Here is a 12,943-nt window from a genome sequence, read left to right as displayed (position 1 = left end):
CTCTGTTCAAGCAGGACACATGGAAACGGTATAGATAAACTTGTTTGAAAATCTGGATTCACTCGAAGAAAGAGGTAAGTCCATTCAGCCTCTTGAAGCTTACATAAATACAAGAGGCCCTGGAAAGTCCTGCCACCCACCTTGAAGTGTCGCTCCCCCCCCCCAAATAAGTCTTCAAACTCGTTTAAAACGCACTCAACTATGAAACCTAGAGAAGTGAAATTGCTCAGGGCAACAGTTGCTCAGGCCGGAGCTGACAACACAAACTCATTAGGGGGGTTGTTAGGTTGTTCCTCTTCAACAGGAGATTTCACTTTCTGTCATTTGAAGCATTGTGTTCAGTTCAAAGCAGGCTTGAATACGATCCATCCATTCTCTCTTGAATGATACTTCCCTTTCCTCAGTGACAAGTCCTCATCCTTTCCTTTCAAGATGCTGCGGAACTGTAACCCAAGGTTGCTACAGCCACTGCTCTTCTGAAGAGGCTGAAAGCATCACAGCTCAGCCTAGTGCTCAGTCTTCTAAGAACAAAGTAAATTTCTCATATCATAAAAGTTACAACAGGGAGAAGCAAAGAATCCGAGGATGTACCTAGGTCCATTAGGAGCAGATAAAGTTTTCCCAAGTCTAGCTTCTATGCCTCTTTAGCTGGGTTTATCTTCACTTCTCTTTAATGAGACGATGAGCAGTAAGTCCCGATGCCGCAAGCAGCTGTCAGGGTGTAGAATCTCATGTCTTTTTCATCCTCATCTCCCCTCACACTAGACACGATTTCAGGTACCTCTGAGTGTAGATCACGTCTGATTTTTCTTGCTGCTCCTTTCCTCAGCTGCACACTGGCAAAACCCTCCTCAGCTTTTGCTTTACCTCAGCAAATAAGTACTTCTTTCCTGAATGAGTTTCCATCAACTTCAAGAAAGGGGAAAAAAAAAAAAAGAAAAAAAGGAGGAGGGATCACATTCTAATGAGCTGTCAAGCCTATTCTCTTCACATTCCTATTAGACTCACTGATAAGTGGAGCTGGCCCGTGTGCCAGGCAGATTTAAATCAATGCCCGTTCCCTGCTCCCTCCCCTCAGCCCTATTCTGTACCTCCCCTTCATTATCTCAGAGAAATCACCATTTTTCTGGGAAGTTTGCAAAACTGTACATGAGTGTGTGGTAGAGCTAAAAATATGTGGCTTGGAATATGCACTCAGCATCGCACCACACATTGATACATCAGAACTCTTGCTTTATACTCTAGTTAGCTGTGTTCCATGCAACATTTCCCTCTAGCTCTCATTAGAGCCTGGCTCAGTGGGGGCTCTCCGATTTCTTCACAGGAGAGTGGGCTGTTTATTAAAAATAACAGAAACCCAAAGGTTACACATCTCCTACAAGCATTTCATAAGGGAGATCTTGAAGTACTTGGACAGTCTGCAAATCTTTGTCAGTTCCCCACTACCTAGAACAATTATTCCTATTCTTTCTACAAATACGGAGAGCGATGCAAAACTTTAACTGAGATTGTACCGTAAGAAAGTGGAAGAATGATAAAAGGTTGAAGATCACATAATTTGAAGTCCCTTATGCAGTCAGCAAGCAACAGATTTACTTTCCTTTAACAATCCCTTTACCATGCCTTCTGTAATCCAAGTCATAATGCCAGCACAGTTATTCATTGGACTTTAAAGGGAGCCAGGGTGGATCAGGAGCAGCAGCTCTATTATCTATGGCTCAGGGAAACCGAGGCATGAACAATCGGAGCGCAAAAGCAAGAAGTGTAATACAGATTTATTTTTTTTTTTAAGCATCTTTTGAGAGAAATGGAGTTTGGGAAATAGAGGAGAGTAAGAAGGGAAGTTACACAGAAGCTAAATAGTTAACAGCATATGACCCCTCCCCCAACTAGCTCACATTCCATCAAAACTACGTGGCAGACTTTATTTGTTAATAATATTTAACTTTCTTTGGCGCCTTCTCATACTTAAGCCTCTTTTTTCAGGTTAGTTGTAGACAAGCCATGAATTTGTAAAAGTGCACTTGATGACACATTAATAGGACAATCTGTCATATTGCAGCTAAACAGCTTGACAGATCCACACACCATGGCAAGAAATGACATTCAAGGCTGGAATGGGGCAATCACTTTTTTTGGTCTGCTGGTGCAGGCTGCATCTGTCTGCCTGCAACATCTCCTTTCCCATCCCAAGAGCCAAATCCCTAGGCTATATCCTCAGATTTGGGGGAAACGAATCCTAACTATGTTTGCAATCACAAGGCAAAGTCACTTGATGGTCCAGTAGGACAAACTGACTGTAGCTAACTCCCGACCGTATACTTTTCTCTATGTTGGGCTGAAACAAGTGTCAGCACAGTTGTTCCCTCTCCTCCAACCTTCCATTCAGCATTTGTATTATCTGTAGAAAATTGCACACCTGGCTGCTGCTGTTCTCACATCCTAGTTGCAGCAGTTCCAAAGCACCTGAATCTTGCCAATGCATGAACAACATTCAACCCCCATTTGCAAAAAAATAAGAATAGGCCGATGTTGCACTTAATAACACAACAAAACAAGGATCTCAAAGTGACTGAAAAGACAAATAGTTTCTTCTCTGAGCTCAGCACCATTGCAGCAATATCAGGAATAGTTAAGAATGTACCAATACCAATTCTGCATGAGGAAAGTTTTGAAGTAGGGAAGATATTATAAGAAGCCACATTTACATTTCAAAATTGTGTGCAAGAACCCAAATACAGTGTTTGCAAACGCTGTAAGATGTGTGTAAAGCTAGAGAGGAAACTGAATAGTCAGGCAAGAAATTTGTGATTTGATCTTTCAATCTCTACTTATGCAATTTGCCTTTTACTCAAGATAGACCTTACCTAACTATGCTAAGAATAATAACCAAAGGGCAAAAGGTCAAAAGCTAGGCTTTTCCCAGAGTTGCCCACTGTAGATGTATTGAACAACTCCTAAGCCTTGGGGCAGAGTGATTTTTTTAAGCCAATACAGAAGAAGGCGCGTTACCATTCGCTGACACACCCACCCACCCCTGCTTCATAGCAGATGAAGGTCTAGAGTACTCCTATGATAGATCCCTTAGGTTTAAATCTAAAATTTCTCAATGCTAATCCGATATAAACCCGAGCTGTTGATTGGGTTAATATACAAAAGCTGTTAGAACAAACCTAAACACACCGGCAGACAAAAAGAGCAGCTTTGGAAGACAGACCAAGAGCTTACGGCCACTCCGGTTGTTCCCCCCGCGGAGCCGCCCGTACCCCCCGTTTCAGAGAGCCCCTCCGCTTGGCTCTCCCCCGCATTCCCCACCCAGCGCAGCCGGCCGGCCGCTGGCTCACCACCCACGCGGGATCGCTACGCCATCTCGTGGCAAACCCACGGAAACACCGGGACGCTGGGCAAAACGGGGAAACATCTGCCGCGACTCCTAAGGCTTCTCTCGCAGCGGGCCCTTCGGAGCGACCGTAACGTTGTCGTGGCAAAGCTTTTACCAGTAATAAAAGGTTCCTAGTAAACCCTAATAAATCATCCTCATTCGTTGCCCAGGAAAGTCTTTTCAATAACATGGGATGTGAATGCTTTGAGTTCATGTTCAATAGCCTCCCTTTTGTGTGTGTGTATGCGATTTTTCCACTGAAAACATGACTTTTCTGCTTTAAGAAGTAAGATCTGGCCTTTGCCGGACAGAGAAAAAAAGCATCATCTTGTACACTATTTGTCTTCCTGTGACTGGGTTGCGATATAAGCCACTAACAGCAACAAATTATTAGCAGAAATTATTCAGAGACATTCAAAAAGTACCCTTTGAAGCACAGGGCTTAGGGTAATAACTAATTACAAATTATGAGCTTCTCTTCTGAAAAGACGGCTTGTCACTTGCTGACTGCTTACATATTTGAGGCAAGTTGGGAGAATCCATGAGATGGGCAAGAAGCATCTCATTTCTTTGGCCTTCTGTGTATGGGAGAGTTCCCCATTTAACAGTTGGCTAGATAGACACTATCAACACCCAAGATCAGCTTCAAATCCAAGTACTTGTGCAAACGCAATAGGAGGGTTTTTTCCTCACAGAATTTGTCTAGGGTAGGGGCAGAACAATGCCTGTCCTCACAGCAAGAACCCTGTATGACTACATAGATCTGAAATACAGGAACACGGCTATCCTCATCTGGCTAGTTCCTTACTAATGCAAGCACTAAAAAAAACCCGAAGCAGGGCACTGACAAAATGAAAAGCACTAAGTCTAAGCAACGGAGCACAAAAGAACTCCAGGCACAAGAACTGTTCTGAGTAAGAAAAAAAAAAAGGTGGAAATACCAGCGTTAAGGAAAATACATCATTTCATAAAACAAATTAGGACACAGCTCAGCCCTGGCAGATGTCAGTCAAGCAAAAAACCCCTCACTTCCATCAAGTTATAAAGAAATTGCTATTAGAAATAACTATGTTTTGGATCCACACACACAACTGAATGCCAGTCCACAATCAAATTCTAAAAGTCAAAAGTGAAGACAGCCTCTGAATAACATTTACTGCTTCACACAGCACTGAAGCTGTCCCGGTATCACAGATCTAGCTATCCAGATGTTAAGGGAATAGCAGCAGACTGAAGTCAAACTGTACTCAAACAGCAAATGATGAGTTAGGAGCAAGGTTCCAATCTACTTTTTTCTTCAGAGACATCATCGCTGTTGGCAAAAACAATGGAACAGCATCTCAGAGTGGCTCCTACATGTCTCAGAGTAGGTACTGAAAACAGGTACTGCGCTACAGTGACAGTTGTGACATCTATGTAATCACAGAACAAATACCTCTCTGTAAAGGAACTACATTATCAAACAAAAGAGCTAAAAGAAGTTACTACCTGCAGGTCTTCCTGGAGGTGTTTTACCACAGATGTAAGGGATACCAAACTAACTTGAGGAAAAAAATAAATAGATGTGGAGGTGGGAGGGATGCAGTTTTGCCATAGTTTGTTTTCTAGTCCATATATATCCAGTTAGATTTCTTCCCAGTGATTCCTTTCCCAAAAACAGTCCCACAGAAAGTATAAATTTTATCATGAATGTTTATTATGAACAAACAACTTTACAATGCAGTCATTTCTACTCCTCAGTACATGCTTGAAGTAAGGTAACTTCCGTGACCTTGAAATCTTAGGGGGAGAAAAGTTATGACTACACACAAATCCAGGATTTTAAAAATCAAAGATATCTTTAAAGGTGACCACTGAGATGTCTTCCGATTCAAGCTGCAAAGAATCCCTACCACCTGTGTGTAACAATCTTACAGAAATCTATGAAATTGCAGCATGAAAGTGAAGGGCCAGACACTTGTTCCAATATCATATACTGAGGGACAGCTTTTAGTTTTATTACATTAAGTAATGCACTGCTTCAGGGCATGATATTTTTGCATGGCAAAGAATGGTTTACTCCATCTAATGACTTTGGTAACAAAAAGATCAGGTACTGCATACTATTATAAATGCTTTTAAAAAACACAAAACAGTAAAACCTACACAAAAGGGAATAAGTCTTCCGTTACCAAAGGCAAGGAGCAGGGAGACGTATCAAAATCTTGTAAGCCATAGGTGCAAGGGTTCAGTCAGCTATTGCTCCTAGCTTTCAACAAATGGCACCTGAAATGACTGTCAAGTCTTTCTCTGAATCCAGGGTACTGAAGAGAAACTGCAATTGCAAGTTTTGCTTTGTTTTTTAAATACAACCAATCCTCAGAAAAAATGCAGCATGTCCAGGGTTTAACCAAAGTTTTTTTGTTTCCAATTGCGGCACTTACTAAAAACAAGAGACCCACCTTCAAATACTTGGGTGTAGCTTAAGGCCAACTTCTTGTCACATAATAAAATGCCTTTTATTCAACATCTCCGGATTTTACTGGTTCTTTTACCTTGGTTAGGTACATTTCACAAAAGATGCAAACACACCATGCCCAAGGTCTCCTTGCCTTTGTCTTCATTTATGTGGACAAAAGAACTTCCATAAGATAAGATAAACATAGATAACCAATTATAAGCTTGTGTCTGTAGGCGATGTCAATGGTAATAAAAGGCATTGCGAGAACACAAACATGTTTGAATGATACTAAGATCTATGAGGCAGAACAGCCTCAGCTACAGGTCCATATGCTTTGAGGAAAAAATACCAGTCTGACAAGCCATCCTGAAAATCCTGTCACTGCAGGAAAGACATGACACTCCCCCTTCCTTCCCAGCACAGCCCCAGACCGACAGAACGTAATTGTTTCTAGGTAGATACAACCGGTGCTTCTCTTTTTACAAGAGCTGATTAAGCACATACAAGAGGTAAATTAAAAAATAGTTATAAATAAGATTTGGTAAAACCACAAAATAAAAAAAAAAATCAAAGATTTATAAATACATTTTAAAATCCAGCCTTTTCCAAATTCCATCCCCACACACCCCATCTCCTCCTTCCCTTCCCTACCTCAGTAAGAACTGCTTTAAGATTTCTTTAGTATAGAGCTGTTCGGCTAGTTTTGATAATTCCTACCTATTGCAGAGAATTGGTCACATTTATTGATGCTCTAAGCTGCATGGCTCATGGGTTAACAATACATTTTCGCTTACAATTCAAGATACCAAGAAGCAGAGAGAGAGAACAAATCTGAAAGGGAAAATAAAACCGTTTCAAAAAAAATTCTTACATACATGAGGTAATATTTATTTGGGCTCTTCACAACACTTAAAATAAGACTATGCAGTTAGATGCAGAGCTTTTTACTCTGCTACCACCTTTGACAGTTTGTTGTACCATTAACAGTGAGTGTGTTCTTCCCCAGATGATGAGGCATCACTGTCAATTATGAAAGGCACGGTAAGTTTGCCTCTGATGAAAAACAGCATTTGGATAAAATTAAGTGGGGGGGGGTGAACCAAGCAAACTCAGTTAAAAAAAGGAATTTCATACTTTTAAACTACCCTAGGAGCTTTAGTGTTTATCCACAGTCCTGTAATCCCATGAACAAACATCGGTATTTCAGTCATCAATCATCATGGGGAATCATGAAGGGGAACAGTGATGAACTTCTGCCTAAAAGCAAAAAGCTTCTAGAATCTCAGACGAATTAGAAGGGTTTGGGTTTTGACTTTTGGTGGTGGTTTTTTCAAGTTTATGCAAATCTTCAAGTAAGCAAGTGGAACTAATTTTAAGGGTTTACTTCAGCTAGTGACACTTCAGATTAATTCAGTTGACTCTGAAGAAGATGGTTTGTTACTCAGACTCATTTGTCTTTTTATCTTCACAAGGGCTAGGGGTTACTTGATTTACCAAAGCCCAAGAAATCCAGAGAAGATTTTCTGAATACACAATCAACTCTCCATTGGCCCGTGTAGTTTTATTTTCTTTTTTCCAACAGTGGCACCTTGTGATCAAAATTAAGTATTACAGCTTTCAAATATAACATCGCCCAAAATGGAAATCTGTAAGTGAACAAATCCAAAACAATACTGGATATGGGTAGCCCCACTGAAGACTGATTCAAATGCTGCTTCTTGCTAATCATTCCTAAAGGCCGGCAACTGCACTTCTTGTAGCCCAAATAAAACCTTCAATTACATCGTGACAATTTAGACAACACATTTAACACACATGGTGTTATTTTCTCACTCATCTAATCACTACTGGCTAGATATGCAATGATGTTCATTCCATTTTAGAAAAGAAACCAGCAATCTTCTGTAGCATCAATGTTCACATTAACCAAACCCTTACCAAGTCCACGTGAAATCTCTACTTGAATCATTTCAACACCTGTACAGAATCTTCCCTAATGAAAATAAAATACGATATGCATAAATTGTGAAATTTTAAAAATCGTTCAATGAAGTAAAAAGCCCTATTTGCTTAAGATTTTAAATTTCAAATAACAGATGGAAAACTGCTATAAAAATCAAAGCACTAGAAATGTTAGCGTCTCATCAATAATGCTTTGACTTGTTTGTGAGCCACTACTAAATAGTAGCGAGGACAAGAGGATCTGCGAGCAGAACTTCTTTTAGTTTTCTGACTAATCCAAACTATGCCATTTCCCAAACATAACCCATGAGCCAACCAATGTTTTACCTGCGACTTGGTAAAACAAATATTTATCCCAGTGTCAGAGTCAGATGCCCAAAGAGTCCCACTCATTCTGCAACTACCACTAATTTGGTCTTGGATTTCTTTTATCATCCTCATTCTTGCGCTATGCTTCTCAGTACATACTTGACTGTGTAGGCAAAGGCTGCAAAACCAACTATAACAAACAAGTTCGCCAAAGCTCCGCCTAAAAGTCCATGGTTACGATTGGCCTGTTGGAGACCTGGATGATTGGCAGGTGCCAATGGTACATGCCCATTAAGAAGGGGTATTCCATTCTGACCGTAGTGTGCTTCCCCATCAGGGACAACATCTGGTAAAGGGAGGGATGGAGGTCTGTTATTGAGCTCTTCTTGTGCTTTCTGTTTTTGTTTAATCTCCTGGAGAAAGAAAAAAGAAAACTGAATAGCTGGAAGTGAAAGTGGTGAAGCTATTGGGTGATTTGAAAAGATTTCAGAACCCAAGTTCTTACATAACTTTAGGAATAGGATACGGTACACTTCTTGATATTGTAGGTCTTTTTAACTAAATTAACTCATTGCATACTTTGTACAGTCTCCCCAGCTTCTTCCAAAGCGACCTAGTTCAGTAGTTGACACTAACAATCATTTGGCCAAGTTTATTTTTAGTTCACATGTACATTTTCTGAGAAGCCTTTTTTCAGAAATGAGAAATTCTTGCATCGAAAAGTCTTGCACGTCCAGCTTGTTTTGAACACAAGACATTAAAAAAATGAAGAAAGCAATCACAGAAGCTTAGAAGCATTAGGACTGTAAGTATTACATGTTAAAAATCTGCCTGTACTCGGAACACAACAGCAGTTATCTATTATTGTCTTCAGAGTTTCCCGATGATTTAGGTACTGGCAAAACAGTACTGCAGAAAGTATTTCTGATTCTCTGGCATTCTTGTAACGGGTAAGAAAATGCAATTAAAGCCTTCAGTTCAGATTTATATTTGTGTGAGGAAGAAAGGAAATGGAGATAAAACTTTTCTTTTCCCAGAAGGCTGTCCCAGAAGGAGACAAAGAGCGAGAATGGTTTTTAAACTAGAGCTTTGTGAATACCTTTAAGAATAATAATAGATGAATCAAACCTGAAGTTCCATGAGCACTCGCCACTCTGCCCAGAAAGGCCATTTCTGTCTGTGGACAATGTTTACTTCACTAGCTGGGCTCATATGTTTATGACCTCAGGTTATCTCTAACAAAAACACACATCTCATTCTTAAGAAAACAGCTAGAAAAAGGCTCTTCTGTATCTTTTCCCTACTCCTCTACAGTATATATTCTTTGTGCAATAATTAAGGCTTGCAATTTGGTGAAATTTGTACAACCCAAAACAGTTTGCCTGACAAAATAAATTTTATACCTAGAATTCCAAATTACAATGAGCATCAGCATTATAATATTGTAACTCAAGAGTCATGAAACAGAGTCCATAACAGAAAACTGTTCCCATTCATACGGTATGCAGAAAATTAACTCTCAAAGTCTCAACAGCAGGCTGAAAGAACTGAATTCCCCCCCCCCCCCAAGGAGTTACAGGGAAGGAACCATCTTGAGACAGGAGTGAAGAAAGGAGCATCCTTCATTCCTAACAGGCAAGACCTTTTAGAACCAAGTACCATCAGTGGAAATTGGCGAGAGAATCCCAGAAGTCTGAATGAAGCGATACACTTTTTTTTTTTCTTCTTTCTTTCTTAAACCTATACCATCTATATAACTGTTGTCTGGCTGAAGGGTAACCATTTTCAGAACCTTACACAAGGCAGATCTCTCTATCCTACAGCTGTTACCTATACATGACGATATAAACTGTGTATCAACACACCTACAAGGTTAGTGTTGCGCAAGGAGGATACATACCCTAAAAAGATATCACCCACTCTCAGAAGTTAGGCAGGAAGAATACAAGAGTCTCTGATCTTAAAGGAGAATTATGAAAAAAAAATTCAGGATATTGATGGACCAAGTCCAGATATACAAAGATTAGTCCTACCCAAACTCAAGAAAACACGGTATGCAATTCTAAAATATGGGGACTGCAACCACATCTGCTGCATGTGCAGCTCAATCAAGGCTATGATACCAATCCTAAATACAAACATTTGATTCTCTATACAAGGGATCTTTGTGCAGCAGAAAAACAATTCCATTTCCAGATTCAAGATTTTAATTCTTACACATGGCAAAAGCGCCTTTTAAAAGGCTTCCAAGATCAACAAAAGTAGCTACTGTCTGGGAAAAGTCCTAAACAATTAGTTTACAGATCTACACAGAGAAGTTAAAAAAAACTACAGAAAACCAAATTATCACATAAGATGAATTCCCTTACCTCCACCACTTCAGGGAAGAGCTCGCAGAAGACTTTATCTTTTAAATTAAATGCTAAGCTTTGTGCAGCAAGCTGTCTTTTCTGTGGAGGAAACAAAAATTATCAGCAGTTGCATATAAATGAAGTTAATGTACTTTAATTAAACATCTGATTATTTCCCACAAGAACAGTGCAAACCACTAGCCAACTAGTTTCTAACATTTACAGCTTCATACTTGTGAATATTATTCACTACAACAGACATTTCTAGACATAAGTTACGTTCTCAATTCTTCATCTTATGAGATTAGTGTTCTGTACTAGTGTGCCTGCTTGGCAGACACTTCAAGAGGAAGGAAGGAAGGAGAAAGAAAGTCCTAACCATACTGTTTACTAAAAGGGATTTTAAGTTCTCTAAGAAATCCTCTCCCCATCCCCACACTACCCAAAATTGACTTGATTCATCTGCCCGTCATCTGTAGTAGGCAACAACATATTCATTTCTGAGATACCAAAATGCCAGCTGCTGCTGCTGTTTTAATTTTGAGGTCATGTTCAACATCCCCTAAGCTGACAAAGGGTACATCACACAGTCTGGAGCTTACTGTGAACTCTGACGTCTCTATGCTGCCCAGTGTGGGGCCCTTTTCCACCATAAAACTAAGAAGGCCCGTCAAGATCGTCGAGACCGACCAAGCTGGATTCCATGTATCCGGGTGGAAATCAGTGATTGAAAGACACAACCTTCAAAAGGATAAGACATGCAGTGTGTTTTATTTTTGCCATTAAAATTATTACACATTATACATATTGCTAAAATGGTGTTAATTGCTTAAGTGTTAGAAGAAAATCCTTACCTTGTATTACACTTAAACCTTCCATTAGGTGTAATCATATAAATACTAGGAGGTTTAAAAGGAAATTCTCTGGGGAATATTAGTTTCCCATGATAATAGCCACCTGCATTACATAAAGACATGAATTACTTATTTTGCATGAAGATGAAGTCCTAAGCTGCTACTCAAAATGGGCCAAATAAACCCCTTTACTTGTCTCCTTTTCCCCCTCACACTAAAGAGATCAAGCTCATCATCTTGTGCCTCTAAAACACAGGAATAATGATCCACACCTGCAGTAGATTTACTTTGGAGGCAATTCTCTCACATGCATATTACAAAAAGTACTTTCTGTTGTCAGGTCCATAATACATTCGAGGAAAACCAGCCAAAGTGTATTTAATACAACAAAAATGGGTTGGTTTTCCAGAAACACAGGTAACTGCAAATACAATCCTATGAAGAATCCAATTTTAAAAAGCATTTTGTGAGAGGCTCCAGAAGACATTATGAAATATGTGACTACAACAAAGTAATAAGGCTTTTACGTTCCTCACTTTCTCCAGAGAAATTCATAAAGAGAACATGCGTCTCGGTTGACTGAGAACATTTATGTGGTAACAAAATGGAATTTTTTTAAATTATCTTTTACTGTCACATACTATCTAAAGCGAGTTATTTGCTCCGAGACTTTTAGCAATTACTTAATAGGAAGTTATCTGCCTTCAGTTTAACCTAAATGTGGTTTTGTTAGAGTCCTCGATAACAGAAAAAATTACTAATAGACAGTGGTACCACCACCTGTTTTCAACAAGCTATCACACAAGTCACGCACAGCACTGGAACTGCATTAACAGTTTTTAGAGCTATTTACAGTAGTTATATTTTGCCCATTCAAACCAGCATGCAATTACTCAGGCACGCCAAACACAACACAAAGTACATGCACGCTTTTGCTACATGCTAACTTTTACCTTCATAGGGAGTCATTTCAGGTCCCCGTACAACATAGTGCCTAAGACAAAGAAGGACATTTAAACAGAATGAAAGCCATCACACAATCAGACATCAAATTCTCTAGAAAAATGAAGATCGATATCACTTCAGCAAAAGTTTCATACTCCACCTCCCAAACCCAAGATTCCCATACAATCTGTAGGAGTGAGGAAGCCAGACTTGATGACCTGGAAAATCTTGTTCTCTCCACAAGTGCATGAACAGTTCATTCTAATTCTTACCATTCAAGGATATTAGATGGGAGGGGCTCTGCACAGATATAAGGCACTGGATCTTTCTTAATTCGAAGGTAGTCTTGTTTAAGTCTCTGTGTTGCTGTTGTTGGTGCTCTCTTATTACTGTTGTTGCTCATCTAGTTTTTAAAAACATACATAAACACAATCTCAATACAATCTTAATAGACACAGAGCTACTATGCTTCATTGAACATAGCTCCAGATTTTTGCAAAATCTACCTTACAGAGTATTTTTTTTAAAATACAAATTACCGCAACTTTAAAGTGGCAAGAACCATGCAAAATCTTAACCAACACGCTCCCAAGAGACTCTGTATACTGCCAGAATGGGAAAACACTCCTTCCAGAACACTGCTGTTTAAATACCACAGTGAATTGCTATCATGAAAATATGCTGCACTATACAACCCACT

At 39.6% G+C, this 12,943-nt stretch overlaps 1 protein-coding gene across 1 annotated transcript; it reads right to left on the bottom strand.

Annotated features, from left to right (window-relative positions):
• Window positions 1-5,056: 5,056 nt before the first annotated feature.
• UBE2J2 (ubiquitin-conjugating enzyme E2, J2) lies at window positions 5,057-12,646 on the bottom strand. Its single transcript, XM_009325172.1, has 6 exons — window positions 12,516-12,646; window positions 12,252-12,292; window positions 11,299-11,401; window positions 11,047-11,185; window positions 10,463-10,543; window positions 5,057-8,506 (listed from the first exon to the last, which is right to left on the bottom strand). Exons 1-6 carry the CDS (start codon window positions 12,644-12,646, stop codon window positions 8,222-8,224), a joined length of 780 nt encoding a protein of 259 aa, XP_009323447.1. The 3' UTR covers window positions 5,057-8,221.
• Between the last annotated feature and the right edge of the window lie 297 nt (window positions 12,647-12,943).

Source organism: Pygoscelis adeliae, unplaced genomic scaffold, assembly GCF_000699105.1.
Source record: "Pygoscelis adeliae isolate BGI_AS28 unplaced genomic scaffold, ASM69910v1 Scaffold36, whole genome shotgun sequence".
NCBI classification, from domain to species: domain Eukaryota; kingdom Metazoa; phylum Chordata; class Aves; order Sphenisciformes; family Spheniscidae; genus Pygoscelis; species Pygoscelis adeliae.
The sequence above is the reverse complement of the archived record's forward strand: the minus strand, read 5'-3'. Positions and strand labels throughout refer to the sequence as shown.

What these genes read in the sequence shown, in the direction of transcription:
- UBE2J2 (XM_009325172.1), bottom strand. Translation starts at nt 12,646, where the DNA reads ATGAGCAACAACAGTAATAAGAGAGCACCAACAACAGCAACACAGAGA. An exon ending in CCATCTAATATCCTTGAATG is followed by an intron (nt 12,293 to 12,515) that starts GTAAGAATTAGA and finishes TCTTTGTCTTAG; the next exon opens with GCACTATGTTGTACGGGGAC. An exon ending in TCTTCCCTGAAGTGGTGGAG is followed by an intron (nt 8,507 to 10,462) that starts GTAAGGGAATTC and finishes TTCTTTCTCCAG; the next exon opens with GAGATTAAACAAAAACAGAA.